The 23332-nt window shown below is 44.8% G+C and overlaps 1 protein-coding gene across 1 annotated transcript; it reads left to right on the forward strand.

Moving 5' to 3' along the window:
* The first annotated feature begins 805 nt into the window (after positions 1–805).
* On the forward strand, positions 806–23168 carry LOC139219552 (double C2-like domain-containing protein alpha). Its single transcript, XM_070851458.1, has 11 exons — positions 806–837; positions 4567–4952; positions 5327–5406; positions 6126–6200; positions 6467–6576; positions 9712–9838; positions 11577–11636; positions 19488–19687; positions 21336–21417; positions 21723–21819; positions 23032–23168. Exons 1-11 carry the CDS (start codon positions 806–808, stop codon positions 23166–23168), a joined length of 1386 nt encoding a protein of 461 aa, XP_070707559.1.
* The last annotated feature ends 164 nt before the right edge of the window (positions 23169–23332 follow it).

Genomic DNA, 23332 nt, shown 5'->3' on the forward strand with positions numbered 1-23332 from the left:
TTTTTTAAAATACAGTTGGTGAAGTTAGGCTCAGACTTTAGGGTTGAAGTCACACTTTAATAATTGATTGATCTAATTATATAAAATAACTGGATGAATTTTAATAACCCAATTGTCCACTGCTGTTGTGTCATATATTTGTAGTAGGTCATCACCAAATGAAGCCAGGAACAAACACCTCTTTAAAATAAGCTGAATTCGTTCCACAAGTGCAAATATTAGTCTAAATATTAGATTTATTTGATTTTATTGTCTCTGGCAATTCTTGTTGGTCGAGTAAATCCATTGTTGGCTGGGATCTGTTGACATTAAGAAAAATGTCGAATATCGTCAGCCTCATCCTTTAAGGTTAGTCTGTGTCTTCCAGGAATAAATGCAAGGCAATGCAATGCCCTCCTAAGTGACAAAAACATGTGTGTGTGTGTGTGTGTGTGTGTGTGAGTGGGGTGATGGTGGGGGGATGCAGGAGAGAGGCGAGGCAAAACAGTCACATGCACAACAGAATGTCAAGGAATAACTCCCCTCTCCTCTCTCTTTCTTTCTCTCTCCCTTCCTCATGACTCCCTCCATCCTCTTCCTCCTCGTCTCCAGCATGCCGCGCTCCTCTCTCCCCTCTGCTCCTCATTTTCCTCTCAACTTGAACTATTCGTGCGTTTAATTTTTAATGATATGCGTACAGCTCCCTCAGTCTCTCCCTCCCTCTCCCTCCCTCCCTCTCTCTCTCTCTCTCTAGTTTCTGCTCCTCTCTTCGCCACCTGTTAGTTAGTCTCCCTCTTCTCTCCGCACTGGAATCCCCTCTTTTTTTATGAGGAGTTTCACACTTGCACTATCAGTGAGGTAAGCCATCGTTTTTATTCTTAATTTATTCTGAAATGCTGCCAATTAATTTTGTGATTTATACGTGTTTTTCTCGAAACACATCTTTGTGTTTCACACCTCTTCTTTAAAAATGTTTTCTTTCCTTCTCCCTTACCCTCCATCCTCACGTCTTCACTTTATTTGCCTGTATTCATTTGTGTGTGTGTGTTTTCTTATTCCTCTGTGCACGAGAGAACAAAAACTAATGCTGCAAAAATAAAAACAGGGAGAGACAGAGACATTTATTCCGCATCATCCTCACACAGCAGGCAGGTGCAACATGTGGCAGTCTGTTTCTGTATCATTTTACCTGCTCCTTCACTTTTCTTTCACACCCTCCAGCGCACACTGACACATGAGACACACACATTGAAGTTTGCTCATCCTTGGCAGCCTGAAAATAACTTGGCTCTAATTGACAAGTGCTCACTGTCAGTGTGGTTAGCTATAAATGATGTGCTCACTGTCAAGCTCTAATGAGTAGCTACAGTGTGCGGCACTGTACTATACCATCTGCCCGTCAGCCAGCAGCTTGTTATTTAAAGGTGAATGGAGCCCGCCGCAGGGGCCCATTGTATGTAGGACACAAGAGAAGAGGAAGAAAACCAGTCGAGGGAGAGAGAGAGAGATTTCCTCACATACCTACAGGTGGAATAAAGATGTCAGAGAAAAACTGATGGGGAGATAATGACAGAGATAAAGAGGGGAGAAGAAGAGTAGAGGTGGATTATGTAGGGGGGAGATGAGAAGGTAGAGTGGGGGGTGGGGTTGGGGGTTGAGGGAGAGAGCGTCCATGCTGTGATGTGACTCTAATTTAAAGTGAAGGAGCTGAAAGAGGAGGAGGGGAGGTCGCATGTTGCACAGAGATATTCCTGACTGCCGGCTTCTGGCAGCTTCATTCCTCCCTCTCCAATCTGGCAACCTATGTAACCTCACAAATATACGTACAAAGGGGCCATGCATGGTATACTGTACTGTATGTGGTTGCATAACAGACAGCCACAGGGCTGCAATGTGTAGCTGAGTTGGACAAGTTGGGACATTATCTTGCAGCTTATAGGAATTATGTAAAGTAGTCCAGCCATGTGCTCCCAGACCAAGAGTCATGTATGAAAACAAGATTTAGCGCATAAAAAGCTGTGAAGTAAGATATGACATCTGTACCTTATTATTTCAAGTGTGCATTGGCATGCTTCTCAGCAGCGCAGTGATGATAGGAAGAGAAGATGAGAGAGGGATTCCAGCTGGCAGCATGAGAGCGATCAATCATGAGCTCCCAGTGAGCTTCAGCTTCCCCCGTGAGCTGCAAGCCACCAGGCCTCCAACGGGCTGTATGTGTGCTGCCGGTGCCGCGGGTGCTGCTGGTGGTGGTGCTCCAGCGTACTTACGGCCACATCTGCCAGGACTGGGAGGCGACTGACTCGGCACATTATATCAGCAGACACTCACTCACAAGCCTGCAACAGCTGCACAATGTGTGTGTGTGTGTAGAAAGAGATGAATTAATGATCTGACAGAAGTGTATCTGCATGTGCGTTTGCTGCTTGTGTGAATGTAATGATATATTTGTGTGTTTGTGTGCTTTGAGGGATTATGTATTAATCATAGGAACAATCATTATCCACTCATTCAAGTAACTGGTCTTTTAATCATCATCATCACAGGGAGTTTCATTAACTTGTTTTCACCTTCTCAGTGTTTTGCAATCTTCCTCTAAATGTAAAAATTATTTCCCTCGATGGGTGGCTTCGCTGTTGTTTTACTGTTGTGCCAGACTGAAATGATTACAGGACAGTGGACGTGATAAGAGCTGGTTTATCTTCTCTCCACATTCATCCACATCACTTTTGAAAAAACGGGTTCTAACGAGCATCGCGGTGTCTCCAGTTATCTCTGTGCTACTTAATTGAGCAGTTCTGAACTCTGACCAGTTGCTCAGCGTTTCAGAAGTCATGAATTGTGTTATTGAGGTCCTCAGTGGCACCAAAATGGCTGCCGCTTGAAAGGCAACACGTTCATCACGGTCCACTCCAGATCCAGTCAAAGTACTTTCAGTCAAATGAGTCGAGGAAGTTTGCCAGCTGGAACACTGCTGCATGTTTCAGATGTTTGTTTCATCTCCAGCCAAGGGAAAGCCTGATGAGCTGCGGCGCGTATCGCCCACTGTTGTGATGACAGCAGCGATACTGGACCATACATGACAAATGACCCTGAGTGCCAGTAATTCTGCTGAAGGTCAACAGTCCGAGGCAACGATTTAGAGTCACTTTCTGCCAGGGTTTCATTGGTCATGTGGACTTCATCCTGGTGACCGTAGGGTCTGAAATTAATCTGTTTACTGGTTTTGACCCGACAAACACAAGTCAAGGAATAAATGACGTGTAATTGATGACACATATAGCCTATGGACATTAGAGGACGTGCATTCATAATAAAATAAGTTTGACATTTTGAGAAGCTTGATACTTGTTGTGTTTGTATAGTTAATATGAAGCTACAGCCAACAGCCAATTAGCTTGGCTCAGCATAAAGAATAAACAGCTTGCTTGGCTCTGTCCAAAGTTTACAAAACCCCCCTACAATACTTCTAAATCTCACTAATTAACATGTTACATCTTGTTTGTTTAATCTGTACGAAAAAGTGTACGTTGGACTATTCCTTTCATATAGATGAAGATTTGAGATCATCCATAACAACTGTGTAAGAATCTGGAAAACACTTATTCCTGATCAATATAACCACTATTCCTAACTATTTATCTAATCCTCCCTCTCTGAATGCTCAGTGTCAGTTTACAGACCAAACAGGAGGAGTGCAAATATTCACAGTGCAAATATTCACTTCTCAGTTTCAATCGATTAATGCAGAGAGAGCAGAAGGTAGTCCACGGGGGGATTTGTTCAGTATTGAGGACAGAACGCCCCCTCAAGCCCTGCTGTCTTTAGAAAACAAAAGCTGTGAAATTTTTGTAATCCACCCCCCTGTTTTTTATTTCGGGAAGAGAGCAGACACATCAGCTTTGTGGTCAACTCCACTCCCTGCTACCACTACTTTATATAATCATCAGGAGTCTTCTCTCCATCTAAATATACTGAAGAGCGTTCCAGCCTGTAAAGACTTCATCCCATAATTACCTGTCTGTCTGTGGAGAATTGTTAAGCGCTTCAGATAACATGCGTGCCTTTTCGCCTCATGGATGCTGCAGTTTCGTTAAGGATGATTAGGATTTGGGGAGACCCCTATTGTCGATTAGCCTTTATCCTCCCTGATTGGCTTCAGTTTATTCAGATGTTTTCAATTGAAATGCAAATTTGTGCACGCTCTCTGTTGTATTTTGTCATCTTACGCGTGGTGTCTTTCTTTTTAAGAGTTCTAATTATGCTGAAGGGGGCTGCATTGTGAGAGAAGTTCATGATAAATGCTTCCTGTCACATGTTCTTGACTATATGACAAACGAGAAACTCCTCACACAGTGTAATGATGTCTCAGAGGCGGCCAGACATAGAGAAAGATCTTATTTATCACAAACCATCTCACCTTATTTTGCTTTGGTAGCACAAGGAAACGACATCTCAGATCCGTGAATCAATGTCTTTACTCCTGATTCGGCTGAATGCGTTCTGAAATTTCAGTTGTTGTATTGCAGAAAAATGATTTAACTTTCAAACTCTTCTCTTGTTCTTCAATCTCTGTCTCTTACCCTCTAGCCCTATGACTGTGCGAAAAGGAAAACGTTTAGGCATCTCCATCCAGGAGCACATGGCCATCGACGTGTGTCCAGGCCCCATCCGCCCAATCCGTCAAATCTCTGCCTACTTCCCTCGTCTATCGCCCACTTCTTCCTTTTCTGAGCCGCTCTCGCCCAATCAGGCGGCGGCTCCCACCACACTCAGTCCTGGCAGCACGGGTCAAGGTGGAGGGGCTGTTGGTGGAGAAGGAGGAGGTGGAGGAGGAAGAGGAGGAGGAGGAGGAGGGAGCAGCAGCCTGTTGTCGCCGCTGTTACCAGGGGCGGCAGGAGGAGGGGGTTCACTGTCAGCAATGAGCAGCATGGACACCTCCATCGAGATTGACAGCTGTGACAGTGATGATAACAGTGAGTCACCTGAATGTAATCGTATGGTTTCACTAAAGCTACTTGAGCCGGAAGAATAAAAATTAACTCCACACAGATGTGGATTTTGGGAAAAAAAGCCTCGAATGCTTCAAATAAATCAGTAGGCGAATATTTACCAAACACATATGAGGATAGCATCAACCTTCTCATCTAATTCTATACAAGAGCGTGAATAATTTTCTGAAATGTTAAAATCTGATTTTGTCTACATTAAAGAGGAGCTAGAAAGTTTTTTTTTCTGATAGTCCATATCATGGTGTCATTGTCTGTATGAGGTAATAAAGTCATCAGCTGAAAAGCAATTACCAACATAAGTGGCACATTTAAAAACATCTTTATCAACTGCTTTCCAGCCTCCTTGGGGACGTTGGAGTTTGATCTACTGTATGAGAGAGCCACCAGCTCCTTACGCTGCACAGTCCTGAGAGCAAAGGTAAATACTGGCAAATATTCGTGTATTTAAGCAGTGACACAAAAGGCTGCGAGCCCGTAAATCAAAAATCCTACGTACAGCTGCTAACACAGCTGTAGATTTGTAAGTAGCTGATTTTTTTTTTTTTTTGTGAGTGGGTACAGTCATTCGAATTTAAAGTAAAAGCTTGCTGTGTTCATGAGTCAAAGAGTGTCAAGAGTGTGGTGACAATGTCCAAATGAAGAATTCATTCCCCTCGTTTTGCAGTTTTAAAGGAGAGTTAGTCTCTTATCTTCTTCTTACTTGATACCCAATCTGCAGTTCTTACAGCAGAAGTGCAGCTGAACAGCTTTTTGTTTCACTAATTAACGCAGGAGAAATTAAAGGTCTAAGGTTACACACACTCTGGTTTAATTTCTTACATCTTCTTATTAGTATGTAGCAGAAGATTTCAGCTTCCCCTCATTTTTACATCATTTTTAAAGCAGGCACTACCACCTCTGCATATGGCTCACTGGTCAGCTGAAACTATCTGTCAAATTAACCCCCCCCTCCCTCATCCATACACACACACCACCACCTCCTCTCGGTGTGCTTTAGATTCAATTTGTAAACGAACCCTTCACCTGTCAGTCTGGTAGTCGTTTAACAGGTCATTACTGGTGTTGGCAGTTTGCAGAATGTTCCCCGCCAATTATTTCACATCCCTCCCTTATATCCTCTCTCTGTGTCTCTATTAGGGTCTGAAGCCGATGGATTTCAATGGTTTAGCTGATCCTTACGTCAAGCTGCACCTGCTGCCGGGAGCCTGCAAGGTCTCATTTTATTACAACGGTCGTGTCCCTGCGTTTTTCTACAACGGGAAAAGGCCTTCAGTCTCCTGTTACCCAGGACTTTTGAGTGCACATTTTGTTCTAGTCGTAATTTTGAGCTGCATTGTGGAAAAGCAAGTGTGGACCAGTAAATCAGCACTAAAACAAAATAAACCTGTAGCCAGCGAGAATCTGCTTTCCTCTTAAGGTTGCTTGCTGTTTGCAGCTCTCAGAAATTGTTTACCTCTCCTCTCTGCTGTGATGTACAGGCCAATAAACTGAAAACCAAGACTGTTCGCAACACGCTGAACCCCGTCTGGAACGAGACGCTCACTTACTGTGGAATCACAGAGGAAGACATGTACCGCAAAACACTCCGGTAAATGTTTGCTGCGAAGGCTTTCTTTCTATTCCTGTCTCATTCACTTCCTGCCTCTGTGTTTTCTGGCCGTCAGAAAGCTGACTGTTGCTTAAAAAGGATGTCTTATCGTTTGTCTCGATCACAGAGTCTTTTGCTCCCGGTTTATAGGCCTTTATCCCTCAGATGCAATGTGTTCCCTCTCTCTTTCTATCGCCACTGATCCTTTGATCCTCCTCTGTCACCTCACCTTCGTTCCTCCCCGTCCACACATCTCTCTCCTGTCCCCTAGGATCAGAAAAGATCCCCCCTCACTCCTTCTTAACCATCCCTCTCTCTCTGTCTTTCTTTCCGTCTGTCTCGCCGCCTTTCTCTCTGTCCAAGCTGCAGTGACAGATTGAGGTCAGACTAAGCACCGCGGGTTGTTTTAATTTCATTGACCCCCTCCAGAGGTGACGAAAGCTGCGAATTGTCTCTGCCTGTGACTAAAACTTTGCCACAGCACACGTGGGAGTGGGATTTAAATAGGATCGACGGTTGATCTCTCGGGGGAAATTAGACAAACTGGCCCTACAACCGGCCTACGACACTGTGATAATTCATCAGAGGCGTTTAAAAATCAGCAGGCAGGCAGTTTAACCTAACTGAAACATGTAAACATGGTTGCAATGATTTTTTTGCAATGCACTGGCATTTGAAAACTCTCCGCAAAGTTATTTCATTTAGAGACTGAATTCAATCACATTTTCACACCCTTGTAAATCTTGATTTGAATAGGATTATATTCAAGTGTTGTTAGGTCAAATTTTAAAGGACTAATCCAAGAGTTTAACACATTTCACGGACAGCTACTGTTTTGTCAGTCATATAAGTGGAAGGTTTTCCTCCCAGATGTACAATTCTTGACTGTCAACACTTTTGATACGGGAAGAAATCCATCATAGAAAAGGGAGGTTTTCCTATTTCTCCTCCATGAGCAGCTTCGTTCAACCAGAACTCAACGCCGCCTCAAGATATGGCACATTTTGAAAAAGGGCAGAACTCTTACCATCTCTAAACTGTAGAAAAACGCAGCTCTATTATTGTTGTTTTGCCTCTAACTTCAAAGCAGCAGCTGCAGGCAATAAACTGCTCTGTGAGATCAGTACAGTTTCAGAAAATACACATCATTCAAGTTGTAGTTGTGTGTTCATGCTGTCATATGATGACAAGAAGACAAGAAATTACAATCCTTTTTTGATTTTTTTAAAATGTAATTCCCAACACGTGTGTAGGTTAGAGTCCATGGAAGTTCATTCCTGCCATGAAAATAAGAAAATGATAAAACGTTATGATTGTTGTGTTATGGTCTAAAATTGAGTGAAAAATTACGAGTTTGACGTTTCTGTCAGCTATGATAAAAACAAACCGGCATATATATTGTGCTAACTCGAAATTATGAAATAAAAAGTCAACAATTTGAATTTTGATTGACTGAATCAAAACTATGAGATACCAAGTCAGCATTTTTGACTTATTTTCATTAGACATTTTATCATCTGATTTCTGATTTACCAGGAGTAAATCATGAGAATTTTTTCTTTTTTTATCACATCCAACTTTTCATTTATTTTTTTCTGGCAGAAACAAGCCATCAGAGCCAGTGGAGAGGGTGTCATTATTTATCCATGACTCTAATAATACCCCTGTATATATGCAGAAAAATTAGCAGCAGAAAAGCCTCAAAATGGACTCTCGAGCAGCACACAGCATCATGCTCCGTTTTACACGTCTGATATGCACGTAGAAGTTGGTGACAGCGTGTGTGGATTAGGTTTATTGCCCTGCTTTACTGACATCATGAAATCTTTCTGATGTGGAATGAAATGTGAGCCATCACAGTGACAGTAAAACGTGTACAGTATAAAACCTCGTACTGTGTCGTCTTACGTCATAATGACTCTGTGCCTCAGACTGCTTGACCTATCATGGTCTCATCCTCACGCCCTTATGTCCACAGCTGTTCTTTACTCATACATTCGTCTCGCCATCTTTAACCTCTCAGCGCTGACTGACTTCATTTCTCTTTATTCGCCTCTGCTGCCGTCTTTTTTTGCCCCCTACCACAGCCTTTTCTGTCTTTTTCTGTCCTCCGCTTTCCTTCCTTCCTATTTTTGCTGCTACTCACTTCTGAAAGGTCCAGGTCTCCATTTTGGCTAATAACCTACCAGACTGGAAATTACCTCTGGAGATGCCAGTACATATCTGGTGTCCCCAGGCAACTGGCCTTCTGCACCTTCTATATTTCTGCAATATCGTGTTTTATCACCAGAAACTGATGGCAGCAGGTGACTGCGAAGTTTCGGTCTTGTGGTTATGAATACAGAGGCAGCGCTTCATGTCATTTTCCTCTGACAGATTGCTTTCTAACTTTACTTTTTCTCATTGCATGTCTTCGATTCACATTTACATGAAGCACAGAAAAAAAGCAATCACAGTAGATTCAGTTAGCCTGTCGCATACTGATTTTTCACTTCAGCCTATAGACATGCACATTTGCATTCATAAGTTACTCCACTCACAGATTTAAATAAATTCTCCTTTTTTATCTCTCCCTCTCACCCACGTCACTCCACCCCTCGCTCGGCGGCTTTTGATTTCACATAGGCAGCCTCCCTCCATCTCCTTCACTCCTCTCTGTTGCTTCCACCCACTTATGCATTTCGGCTAACGTTATGGCATTTCTAGAAGTTTGCCAGGCCCATAAATATGGATTGACTTAACCTTGCATGATGCACTTTCACACTGTCTAAATCCCAGCGGGAGGGTAAAAGGTAAGTATTTGTTCAGGGTGCATATACAGACCATGGATTTATACGTGGGTGATTTCTCTGACTGTGTGCTCTTTAATTCCAGTCAAGTTTATGTCATCAGTTTCCTACCCTTATTGCAATGATGCCAAAACATTAGGAATAATTAAATGAGTTATAATGTGTAATGATGTTTGACACACACACATCTACATCTGCATCTGTCTATACTTTCAATTTTCTAACTCCGTCTCTGCCTCATTAATTAGCCTCTCTTATATTTATTCATGTTTCCCTTTGTCCCCATCTTTGTCCCCTCATCCTTCACATTTTTACCCCCTCCCCCTCTCCTGTCTCCCCCTCCCAGGGTGTCCGTGTGTGACGAAGACAAGCTGACACATAATGAGTTCATCGGGGAGTCACGGGTGGCCCTGCGCCGCGTGAAGCCTGACCAGACCAAACACTTTAACATCTGTCTGGAGCATCCACCTCCTGTGAGGAGAAGAGAGAGTAAAAGGGGGAATAGGAAAGAAAGACTATAAATAAAGATAGAGGAAAATTAGATAAATGACCATGACTACTTTTTAGAGCAGGGAGATTCGGGGGTAAGAGACAGTGGCGGGGGAGAATGAGGTGAAAAGGGAAGCCAGGAAATTGTTCATGTACCAACACAGAAACAAGCATAACCAAAAATGCTAATGGAACAGTTCAGTGATTTTGGGAAATACATTCATTTGTTTGCTGGCAGACAAATTGGTAGCACTCTTATATCTGTACATTAAATAAATAGAGCCCATAGGCAGCTAGCTTAGCTTAGCATAAAGACTGGAAGCACCTAGCATAGACTATATCTTGACTCTGAGCTGTTGCCAGGCAACCAGCAGAGAGAAATAGCCAAGAAATAGTCCCGTGCATGACCCCATGTGAATGGTGAATTGTCATTTTTACACTTCTGTACACAAACATGATATATTGTGTTAATTATTGAGCTTTAAAGCTTTTGTTACCACTGAAAAGAGCCAGGCTTGCAGTTTCCTTCTGTTTTCTGGTCTTTGTGCTAAGCTAAGCTAATGTGCTGCTGGCTGTAGCTTCATATTTAACAGAGATGAGAGTAGCTACAATATTATCATTTGTCTCTCTGTTAGATTTGTTTTCCTCCTAAATCTCAAACTATTTCTTGAGATGTAGAAGATGAAATCTTACTTTCTAATATGACACCCTTTAAAAAGAATTTACAAGTTGTAACTAATGGCTTTACTGATAAATAATGTATTAATATTTTACACTGTAGATCATCTAGTAGTCACTATTAAATCTTCAATGGATTTCAGTCCAGATCCGCTGCAGCTCAAAGAGTTAAAGGAATGTATCTACTATTCTTAATAGTAATTACAATTTGTAAACTCCATATAAAGGGCCTCCAAAAATAAGTGGACACAAGACAAAAGTATGTAGACAGCTAGATGTGGTTGTTGAACGTGTCACTCCAAAACACCAAAACCACGGGCTTTGATCTGCTGCTATACCAGCCTCCACTCCTCTAGGAAGACTTTCTACTGGCTGCAGGCATTTGCTCACATCAGTGAGGAAGCATCACTGTTGACACGAGGTTGAAAACACACTGTCAACAAAAAAATAACTAGTTTATTATAATAATTGGATCTAAGGGGTCCAAACGAAGAAAAACAGTATATTTTGAATTACAATATCAGCTGGTAATATTGGACAGAGTATCACATCTAATTTTATAGCCAGCAAATAGCTTTTTGTGCAGGCTAAATGTCAGCTGGGTCACACACGGGAAAAGGGTACGTACAGACTGGGAGGATAAAGGGAGAGGGGAGACGAGGGGCGTCAATAGACCGAGAAAGCAAGTGAAAGAGATGAGAAACAAATGGATTAAAAAATAAAAGTGAAGGAGGGTGGGGGGCATGTGTGTGAAAAGAGGCGGGCGGGTGCTGGGTGTTTGTTCTTTATGAGCTGGAAAAGGCTGCTGGTATTAGATTGGTCCTCTGAGGCTGGTGTCCACTCTGTGATCAAACGCCAAAGCCCCTCTGTCATCCTGCCAAACAGACGATGTGTCAGGCCTGTCATTTCCAAAGTGGATTCACCCTCAATTCCACACATCCACCCTCCTGTCCCCTCCTACTCCACTCTTCTAACCTGCGTCTGCAGCTCTTATGTCACTCACATGCCCTTATTTTTATTTTCATCTCTTCTTTTTGCCTCCAGCTGCCTTCACCGACTGCAATGAGCACGGCCCTGAGAGGAATCTCCTGCTACCTGAGAGAGGTGATCACGTGACCCCTCTTTTTCCTGTCAACATGTCCCTCCTTCTGTCCATCTGTCTGTCTCTCTGTCTGTCTTTATAATCCATTATATATTATTATCCATAATTATAATCCATTTGAATCTGTTTTTCCCAACGCGCCTGCATGAGTGGCTCCACAAGGTTATCCTAAAAATGTGAGAACAATCTGTCAGGACTCAATCTTCATCATTCTGCATTTAAGAACCATCAGAGCAACAAGTTTTACTGTTTACATATGACTAAAATACTACAGCAAATAGGCAATTAATCCGTAAATTAGTGAAGTATGTCAACAACAATTTCATTGTCTTTTAATCTATTAATCAGTAGTGAAAGAAAATGCCAAACATTCACTGATTCTATTCTGCCAAATGTGAGTGAGATTGTTTTGGTGACCTCTTGGATCCAAGAAAACGAGTATTTTTCACTGTTTTCTGACATTTTACAACTTGAACAATTGATATAATAGTCAGAAAAAAATAATCCACAGATTAATTGATTATGAAAATCAAAAATCATTCACTCAGTTCTTACATTTTATGTTTAATTTCACCAAGACTTGCAGGTTAATTACCATTAAAATGAAAACTGTGTATAGCTAACTATTCTGCCAAACATCTGAACGTGTTTTCTACTGTTTCAGGCACCTGCAATTCTCCATTCATCTCTGTAAGACACAAAAATCAATTAGCAGACTCGTTTAAATCCTGTAATCCATTAAACCGGCATTAATTTATTGTTGTGTGCAGTTAACTGCAGTACATTTCAAATCAGTCTGAGGTTAAACCGGATAATGGTATTTGATTTTGGAGATGAATGACAATCACTGGCTCCTATTATGAAAAAAGGAAAATACATGGAAATATCTGAAACAGTGGCCAAAAGTGACAATTACAGGATAGGGAGTCATTAGGTTAGTGAACTGACTGAGTAACATTTAAAGTATAGAGGATCTATCTAAAGTTTTCTAACATAAGATAACATCAGCTAACATTAGCTAAAATTGGCTAAAGTCAGGTATATTGAGGCAACTGATCGATTGTGGATTAGAAGTGGATTAATTGACTGATCTTTTCAACTCTAATATATTTTTGTTTGTATTTATGTCTTTTTGTAATGCTACGTCCTCATGACTCATGAACTACTCTATTGGTGATTCATTTTCTGTATTGTGGCTTATTTTGTTGCTTTAGTGAGTATTATATTTATTTATTTTTTGTTTTTTATCAATTCAATTGTCTATATGTGCATATATGCATATAAAATGTCAGCTAACATTAGCCACTGATGTCCAACTGATCACACCTGACCAATTAAAGGCTATAGCAGCAAAAAAACTCAAGTAGGCTTAATTCAGCAAGGGTGTTTTTTATTACCTATAAATTCAACTATTAATTCAAGAGGAAGAATAATATATTTGTTCTTTCATAAGTATACATGATTTCTGGTGAACGCAGCGGTCTGGGCCTTTAGCCAACAATCCCATCTCAGAGCTGTGACACATTCTTAATGCCTCATTTGTTTTAGACAGGAATGATTTTTAAGCCATTCGCCTCGTCACATACTGGGTAAATTAACGACGGGGCCAAACCAAAGGGCTGGTATAGTCCTTTTACTCCATTAAGATAACTGGAGCAAAACAGCTGCCTCTGTGTTTCTGGCTGTTTTCAAGGTTGTTTAATGTGTCTTGCCAGTTCTCTGGCTTCGCAAACCCACCCACCAATTTATCTCTCTCCCGTTCGTCTGTCACTGGGTGTGTTTGTAGCCATGTGTGGCTGGCTCCACACTGACGCCTGTTTATTTCCACCTCCCTAATGAGTTGATCTCTATCGATCTGTGAAGGTCTGAGCTGTTTCATTACCAGGTACCTGCTGCAAATTATCCTCAATTATTGCGAGTTTTAAAATCTCCTAGTCAGTCATGGCAGATGGGGAACTAGCTGTTGGCAGTAATGATGATTCCCAAAGAATAATACAGACAAGGAGGGAAGGGGGCGGGGGGGTAGAAAACGGAGAATTTGGAAAAAGAAGGGGGCAAGCTGTTAGAGACAATTAGAGAAAAGGAGGGAGTGTGGGGCGTGTGGGCTATTGATCGTACCGGCAGTGTCCACATCTCGCCTGAAGATACAACTTAATGAGAGAGTGATATAAAAGAAAAAAGAGAGCAGTGGTGAAATCCATTTTGCATTAAAATTACATTATAGGCAACAAAACATTTTCTGGTGAAAATGTTGAAAAAATGCACCTACAGTGATGGAAGTCCTGGAATCACAAACGTGTGCCTTTCCTATAAATAACATACATGTTTTAGTGCTGCTGGCCATGAGGGTGAGTCACGGTCTTGGAGAACATCATCTTCCCCTTCTTCACCCTCTGTTGCTGCTTACTCGGTTTCTTTCATCTGTCACTTTGAATCTACTCTGTTGTTCCGCTTGTTGTCAAATGCTCTGGTAACAGTTTGATGTTGTCCATGGAAAATACTCAAGCCAGGAGCGACAAAGTGCATTAATATGACTTAAAGGTTAGTACAAGGCAGGTCTTTGCCATCAGATCGACTGCACTCCTCTTTATTACAATGACAGTGAGATTCGGGTTTGTCTCTGAGCTGTGGCAGATGAACTCAAATGATAGATGAAAGTCACTGAGCTCTTTAGGTGAGTCTCCTTTTGAGAGGAAGACTCAACTACATCACAGCAAAGGGCACAAAGAACATTGTAAAGCGAGATGATGTAACTACGGAAAGGAGAAATCGCACATTTTTCTTCTCACAGATAAAATGGTGTGTTCATAAACTCACCCTTGCTCGGTATAATATTGCAGCTACAGTCTTCCTTTGTCGGTATGTTACAACGGTATTGTAGCAAGAGACTGTCTCTGTGGGTTCTCCCAGCACGAACACCAAGGCCCGGACACGGTTTTTCACTCAACGTTTTATTTCCAGCGCACACTATAACACACACTGTGGCCGCTAGCTCCGGCTCTGGCCACACGTCTTCTCCTTTTTCCTTGGGTCCCGGCGTGCTACTGCTTAAATAGGGAGAGAGGTAATTTACTGCACCTGTTTCCAGGTGCGCTGGTGCTACTTACCTCTCTCCTGCGCCATCTCCTGGGCCAGTCCTGCACCTCTCTCCGTTGCAGCTGAGCGCAAAACCAGCCCACACCCCCACATACCTCCACCGCCCGACTTAGGCCGGGGACCGTCCGGCCTAACCCACTCCCCCCCCCACCCCCCAAGGGACGGGAGAGGAAGTCGGCCACAGCCATCTGTGCCCCCGGTCTATGGATCACCGTGAACTTAAAAGGCTGAAGAGCCAGATACCACCGGGTGATCCGGGCGTTGGTATCCTTCATGCGGTGGAGCCACTGGAGGGGAGCATGGTCCGAACAGAGGGTGAATGGGCGTCCCAGGAGGTAGTAGCGCAGGGCGCCGACCGCCCACCGGATGGCGAGGCACTCTTTTTCCACCGTGCTGTACCTGCTCTCTCGCTCAGAGAGTTTCCTGCTCAGGTACAGCACGGGGCGGTCGACTCCCCGTACCTGCTGGGACAAAACGGCCCCCAGCCCTCTGTCCGAGGCATCAGTCTGCAACATGAAAGGGAGAGAGAAGTTAGGCGTGTGCAGAAGTGGCCCCCCACAGAGAGCCTGTTTCACCCTCTCAAACGCCCGCTGGCACTGCTCCGTCCACTGGACCGGCTCTGAGGCACCTTTTCGGGTCAGATCGGTCAAGGGACTGGTGAGGTCCGCGAAGTCTGGTATGAACCGGCGGTAGTACCCCGCCAGTCCCAAAAACCGCCTGACCTCTTTTTTGAACTTGGGCTGCGGACAGGCCGCAATCGCTGCGGTCTTGTCTACCTGTGGTCGCACCTGCCCGCCGCCCAAGAGGTACCCCAGATACCGTACCTCCCTCCGTCCAACTGCACACTTCTTCGGGTTAGCCGTGAGCCCCGCCTGCCTCAGAGACTCGAGCACCGCGGCCACCCGCTGCACATGCTCCGCCCAGGTGTTACTGTGGATGATGACATCATCCAAGTAGGCGGCAGCATATGCAGCGTGCGGACGCAGCACCCGGTCCATGAGGCGTTGAAATGTGGCTGGGGCCCCGAACAACCCGAACGGAAGTGTGACAAATTGGTACAAACCGTACGGAGTGGAGAAGGCCGTTTTCTCCCTGGACTCTGGAGACAAAGGAATCTGCCAGTAGCCCTTGGTCAGATCCAGCGTGGTGAAAAACTGCGCAGTGCCCAGCCGGTCCAGAAGCTCGTCGACCCGAGGCATCGGGTAGGCATCAAACCGTGACACGTCATTCACCTTGCGATAGTCCACACAGAACCGGATAGACCCATCCTTCTTGACCACAAGAACGATGGGGCTGGACCAGGCACTGTGGGACTCCTCTATTACCCCCATCGCTAACATGGCTGCCAGCTCTCTCTGAACCACTTTTCTCTTGTGTTCAGGTAACCGATAGGGCCGTGAACGCACCGTCACCCCTGGGTGAGACTCAATGTGGTGCTGTATGAGGTCGGTACGTCCTGGCAGGGGGGAGAACACATCAGCAAAACGCTGTTGCAACTGGGCTACCTCTGCTCTCTGGGACGGCGAGAGATGGTCATCACAATGGAGCGGAGCGGATTTGGTGGAATTTGGTACCTCCGGCCCCAACTCATCTCTCTCTCCAACTACCGTCACCAGAGACACAGGCTCCGCCTCTCTCCATATTTTGAGGAGGTTGAGGTGGTAGATCTGTGTGGCTCCTCCCCTGTCAGTACGCTCCACCTCATAGTCCACGTCGCCCACTCGTCGTGTGACCACAAAGGGTCCTTGCCACTTGGCGAGTAATTTGGAGCTAGAAGATGGGAGCAATACAAGCACTTTATCTCCCGGTGAGAATTGTCTCAGCCGCGACCCTCTGTTGTACAGGCGCTGCTGACGTTCCTGGGCCTGGAGCAAATTCTCACGTGACAACCTTCCCAAAGTGTGGAGTTTTGCTCTCAGGTCCAGGACGTATTGAATCTCATTTTTACTGGGGCTTGGACCATCCTCCCAGTTTTCCTTAATAAGGTCCAGCACCCCTCTTGGTTTCCTGCCGAATAGCAGTTCAAAGGGAGAAAATCCCGTGGAGGCCTGGGGCACCTCCCGCACTGCAAACAACAGAGGGTCTAGCCATTTGTCCCAATTGCGTTCATCTTCGTGAATAAACTTACGGATCATGGACTTTAAGGTCTTGTTCATCCGCTCTACCAGCCCGTCGGTCTGAGGGTGGTAGACACTGGTACGAACAGACTTAATGCCCAGTAATCCGTAAAGTTCTCTCAGTGTACGTGACATGAACGAGGTGCCCTGGTCAGTGAGGATCTCTTTCGGGATCCCCACTCGGGAGATGACCTGAAACAGTGCCTGCGCCACACTCTTTGCAGAGATGGTGCGCAGCGGCACTGCTTCCGGGTATCGCGTTGCGTAATCCATCAGGACCAACACAAAGCGATAGCCGCGTGCACTCCGGTTAAATGGCCCGATGAGGTCCATGCCAATGCGCTCGAACGGGACCTCCATGAGTGGTAATGGGCGCAATGGCGCTCTCGGTATGGCCGGTTGGTTAACCAACTGGCATTCAGGGCAGGATGCACACCAGCGGCGTACCTCCTCCCGAATGCCAGGCCAATAGAATCGGGCCATTATCCGGTCTAGTGTTTTATCATACCCCATGTGACCGGCCATCGGGTTATAATGAGCCGCCTGGAAAACTGTTTCCCGGCGGCTTTTCGGCACCAGCAATTGGGTGTTTATAAGTCCTGTCCGAGTGTCACGACTCACTCTGTACAACCTGTCCCTCCGCAAGGAAAAGTGCGGGTAGGTCTGCGCTGCGTCAGGGCGCACCAAGTGACCATCAATACTTATCACTTGGTCAAAGGCTGAGCGTAAGGTGTCGTCACGAGACTGCTCGAGTGGAAAATCTTCCATGGGGTGGATTTCGGGAACCCTCGGCGTCTCCGGTGGAGGCGTCATGGGTTCCCCCTCCCCCTCGGCAGCGTCGGACGGCCCTGCGTCACCGCTGAGCACAGCACAGACACCACATGTCCCTACCGGTCGTGAGCGCACCCCCGCACACTGCCCCACTAAACTATGAAAACCCGGCCAATCAGTCCCCAGAATCAGGGGGTGCGCCAGGCGGCTGCTTACAGCTGCCTTCACGTTATGCTTTTTCCCCCGGTATCTAATCTCCACCGGCACAATGGGATAGCGGTGAATATCCCCATGCACACACCTGATATCCACCCACCTTGCCTCCACCAAAGCCCCGGGCCGAACCAGGTTCTGGTGAATCATGGACTGCGTGCAGCCCGAATCCACCATAGCCTGATGTATACCCCCTTGGATCCTTGCCGGAACGCGGTATGTCTCACCTGACCCGGGGGAGGGTGCTGGCGGGCCGGCGACCCGGATCACCTGGCCCACCTCCCTGAGCGGACACTCCGAGCGGAAGTGCCCGGGCCGCCCGCACCGCCAGCAGCCCTGCCCTGACGTCTGAGGGACTCTCTGTGGGCGGGAGATGGCGCTGGTAGCAGCCTCCGCCTGGGCCAGCAGACTCTCTATCACCGCCGTCTGCCGCTCCGCGTGGGCCTGGAGCATCTTCATGTGCTGGCGGTTCACCGCCGCCTGCTCCTGGCTCCTCCGGGCCATCTGCCCCAGCATCTGGGCCAGCTCGGCCAGAAGCTGGGCAGGTTGTTCCACCATATCCTTGTCGTGCTGGGAATTGGGCGCCAGTGTAGCAAGAGACTGTCTCTGTGGGTTCTCCCAGCACGAACACCAAGGCCCGGACACGGTTTTTCACTCAACGTTTTATTTCCAGCGCACACTATAACACACACTGTGGCCGCTAGCTCCGGCTCTGGCCACACGTCTTCTCCTTTTTCCTTGGGTCCCGGCGTGCTACTGCTTAAATAGGGAGAGAGGTAATTTACTGCACCTGTTTCCAGGTGCGCTGGTGCTACTTACCTCTCTCCTGCGCCATCTCCTGGGCCAGTCCTGCACCTCTCTCCGTTGCAGCTGAGCGCAAAACCAGCCCACACCCCCACAGGTATGTTGTAACTTGGCCAATGTATTGCATTAGTGTGGTAAACCTACAGCCAGTAATGAATGAATTAAAGCAAAAATATAGCCTTGAGACTCAGATTGGTCTTGAGGCTCAAATTTGACAGCTGGGTTCAGTCCTGTTTGGGTGGTAAAGACATGTTGGGTATCAGATGGAATCGTGTTTTCAGCCCGTACAGAACTCCACAGCCGGCACACTGTATTTTAGCATTAGTCCCATCACTTGTGTGTAAAAATCGACTGATGCAATATATAATCTTTAGCATTAATTTGAAGTTTTGAGTCCACAAGTCCAATATTCATCCTCCTCTTAGTTCTGTTTCACTCCTGGACAACTCCTGAGAAAAATATTCGACTCTTTGGCTGATACGTGCTCTTCTTCACTAACTAGTCTCTAACTCAGTCCATGGTAGCGCACAACGAGTTCATCAGAGCTTTTTCACTGACAACAGCTGCCTGCTGCTACTGGAAACATGAGTGATGAGAGAACCTGGAAGTCACTAAAATGCTCTTCAGAAATGAGGAGAAGTGCAATGTTTGGTGATAATTTTCTGACGGTTCTCTGGTAATTTAAAAATATTGATTACAGCAGCTTTAAATTGAATATTGGTGCCTGTTTCATTAGCAGGTCATGACAAAAGACGCAACATCTTCAATATATGATTCTTCCTTTTAAAATCTTATTACAAATGCAGCTCACACACCTTTCTTTAATTTCTGTCTCATGTATCTTCCTCTCAGTGGGAGACTGAGCAGCAGAGAAGTCTAGAGGAGAGAGGCCGTTTGCTCCTCTGCCTGCAGTACCTCCCCCCGGCCACTGATGGCGATATGAAGGGCGAGGCCAAGGAGAGGGCTCGTGGCGGGCTGTGTGTGGGCGTCAAACGCTGCGCCCACTTGGCTGCCATGGACGTCAACGGCTACTCAGACCCCTACGTTAAAACGTAAGGATGACATCAAGCCACCCACTGAATGCCATGGTGCATTTGGTTCAATACATTGGAGTAATGTTTCTGTCTGAATAAAAACACCATCGTTTGTGGCTTATCGTAGCAAATGACCTCAATATTACCACACTATTGGACACATTTAAAGCGATTAATACACAGTACACAACATGACATTTCATGACCCTCATTTCAGAGCAATTTCCACCTGACATATCCAGCGCTGATCTCCCTCTCCGCCGTAACACCTGTGTTTGGTCTTAACTGGCCGTTGGCTTATATTGACCCCATGAATCATCTTTTGTCGCCTCTCATGATGAGTGATAGATGGCTTGAGTTAACCCCGTATTGGATTATGGTGACAAATGAGGGCAGCTTTCGCACAAGTGGAAGCGATTGTGAAACATATCCCTCATTCATCAAGATAATGATAACAGTGCGCGTGTATTGACAGCCTTCAGAAAGGACTGAAAGGAAGTGACATGATCTAATGTTATGGGCGTAGTGTATCACAAAGGCGACAGAGTTGGGTGCTATTGTTAGTGCCATAGAGGTCCTTTGGAGTTTCATTACTCACTGATGAAAGAAAAGCAATACTGTGTGTGTGTGTTTGTGTTTGTGTTTGTGCCACTGAGGGCAGGAGGGTCCCTGTGTTTGATGATGCACCCTGACAGAAACTGGACAAATGAGCTTTAAAATCCCCCTCCTCTTCACTTAGCCTTCTCCTGAGTGGTGGCTCTGGCTGTGAGGTTGTTTTCTGGAATGAATAAAATACTAAACAACCTGCCATCACACACACACACACACACACACACATAAAGCTAGGCATGCCATCATGCTCACCTCACTTCAATACACACCAATCTCCCTACTCCTCTCCTGTCATGCCTTAAACACAATTTTTCTCCCTCTCTTACACTCACTGAACCCACGCATACATCCCTCACACATCCACAGTAATGCATCATGCACCTTGTTTCATTTTGGATGCGTGCGGGCATCTTTGCCCTTCAGCGGGAGATTTTCCCAGATGCTTTGTTGTGTCTGAGAACGTGTGGGAACATACGGTCTTCGAGCTGTGGGTGGTGGGCGGAAAGCAAATGTGAATAGAGATTTTGCCACGTTCCATCCAGCTGGCGTAAAAATATCCTGAGAATTTAATGACACCCCGCAAAGGGATTCTGAGCTTTTTGCAATCTGTGCTGTGCTGGTGAAGAAATAACTGATCAGTCCTCACACTCACTATGGCTTCACAAATAATCATTTAGAGTTTTGAGGGAACAGTTCGACGTGGGGCGTTCACTTTCCTGCTGAGAGTTGGATGAGAAGATGGATAGGGCTGATATCTGTGCAGTAAACACAACACAAAGCTATCGGTGAAGACGTCACTAAGAATGTAAAGTGAAAGTAAAAGTATGGAAGTAAAAGAGAGACATGACAGAAAGAAACACTGAATCTGTCTGTTATTGACATTAGTTCCTAAGGGAACAAACAGTAACGATTTTCTATATTCTTGAACTTACTCTGACCTTTACATAGCCATCAGTGGTATTTGCAGTCACCATTGCTGGGTTCCTATTCCTTTTAGCAGTGCTATAACTTGTGAATGATAATGTGATGGTGTTATCGCATTCCTCTGTCTCAGGTACCTCAAGCCAGACGTTCACAAGAAATCCAAGCACAAAACAGCAGTCATAAAAAAGACTCTGAACCCGGAGTTTAATGAGGTAGACATCCATGTCTGTGTACGTGCATGTGCATGACTGGAGGAGGGAAGCGTGCATTTACATTGCCTGAATGTAAAGAGACAGCTCATTTAAACTTATAAAGTCCTCTGAGACGCTATAGTGCATGCAAAGTTTCTGCAGCCTTTTTGTAAGACAGCCAATTACTGTTTGCATATTATTATCTGCTGCCTCATTAGCGACTGTTTTAAAGGTTTATTGTGGGAGATCAACATGTGTGTGTTGGATACGATCTTCTGACCTTTGCTCTCGTTTACCCATCCCTTTCCCCTTTTGTTTTCACCCAGGAGTTCTTCTATGAAATCACCTTCTCAGAGTTAGCCACGAAGACGCTGGAGGTCACAGTGTGGGACTACGACCTGGGAAAGTCTAATGACTTCATAGGTGAGCTGACACCACAAACACGCTGCCGGCTCATAATCTCCCATCAGTGCTTTTTGGGTTACTGATTAGCTGGCTGGCTACTTTATTAGCAGTCTAATAATGTTGTAGCCGTGGCAGATGCTGGCAAAGATATTTTAAGATGTTCTCTATTATCTGCTGTGATCCTAGGGCAGCAGCGTGTGCAATTTGCAGGGTTTAGTTGCCAAAAGGGTGGCAGTGACATTCTGGCTGAAAATGAGCTTTACACTATACTTGCCCTCTGGGCGGGAGTAATTGTAATTGATTAACTTTTTATGGACTTCTACATTGTCGGGGATGTTTTAAAGTCAAATAGGTAAAGGTTAAGTCTGGTGTTTTTCTACATGTTTGTATTTTCAACAAATCCTATGAAAAGGCCACGATGACTTCCTTCCCATGACTTCAGTTTTTTTTTTTTCAAACTTTATTCAAACGGCAGAAAATAATGCATTTGTTGGGGACTATTTTCTGCTGTGGATTAATGCACATTTGGTGCTATAGTGAGTATAGCAGAGCAGCGCTACAGTGCCCATTGTCATTGTTGATGAAGGCACCTGTCACACAGTACAGCAGCGTGGCTCACTGATGTGTAGACAACAAGCTTTTTGGCACAGAGGAATAAATTACATCTGGCTTTGATTACAGTGGGCAGTTACCTGATTTTACTTTGTTAATTTCTTATAATTTCCACTTTTTCCTGTTAAACTAATTAAATTGGAATATTGTCAACTTTAACTCAGCTTTAACTTTTATTGTTTTATTTTATTATTTTAAAGAAGCTGCTTATTATCCATCACTTAGGTCAATTTTTGATAAAGGGCAGGCATTATAACACACTTTACGACACTGTTTGTATTTGGTGAAAAACAGGTCTTAGTTTGGAGCAACAAGTTGGTAAAGCAATTGAGAATTAAAAAAGATCATACAGATTTTTTGCATTGAAAAACATATTTTTAAGTTGATTTGTTGCTTTTGCTATAAAAGCAAAATAACATTTTCAGCTCTTTTTCTATCTACAAGTAATCACACAAACAATCAATGTTAATTTCTAAACTTCTTTTTTTTTTTACACACATTTTCAGTTCCTCACTACAACTGTCACATAAATTCACGCCTTTAACTGAAATACAGTGCTCATTGTTTATTTATTAAACATGCACTTTCATCCTTTGTTTTTCGCCCCTCCCTGGTCAGGGGGTGTGTCCTTAGGGTGTCACTCACAGGGGGAGACTCTGCAGCATTGGATAGACTGTCTGAAGAACAAGGGCAAGAAGGTGGAGCGCTGGCACACGTTGACCAACGAGCTGCCTGGATCCACGCTGCAGGAATGAACTGATCCTCTTCCGCTGTGCTCTGACACTGGAGAGACTGCTGAAGACTCGGGATGAGAGTCGTTTCATCGCATGCACTGAGGATTTTCTGCATGACTGTGAAGGATTCATATCCTACTTACTTTGTGTCATAAACGAGACCATAATTCATAACAACATGGGTC

Source organism: Pempheris klunzingeri, chromosome 20, assembly GCF_042242105.1.
Source record: "Pempheris klunzingeri isolate RE-2024b chromosome 20, fPemKlu1.hap1, whole genome shotgun sequence".
NCBI classification, from domain to species: Eukaryota; Metazoa; Chordata; class Actinopteri; order Acropomatiformes; family Pempheridae; genus Pempheris; species Pempheris klunzingeri.

Bases quoted from the DNA above. Each gene is read 5' to 3' on its own strand.
- LOC139219552 (XM_070851458.1), top strand. From the start codon at position 806: ATGAGGAGTTTCACACTTGCACTATCAGTGAG. The intron at 19,688-21,335 runs GTAAGGATGACA...CCTCTGTCTCAG, and splicing joins TCAGACCCCTACGTTAAAAC to GTACCTCAAGCCAGACGTTC. The intron at 21,418-21,722 runs GTAGACATCCAT...GTTTTCACCCAG, and splicing joins TGAACCCGGAGTTTAATGAG to GAGTTCTTCTATGAAATCAC.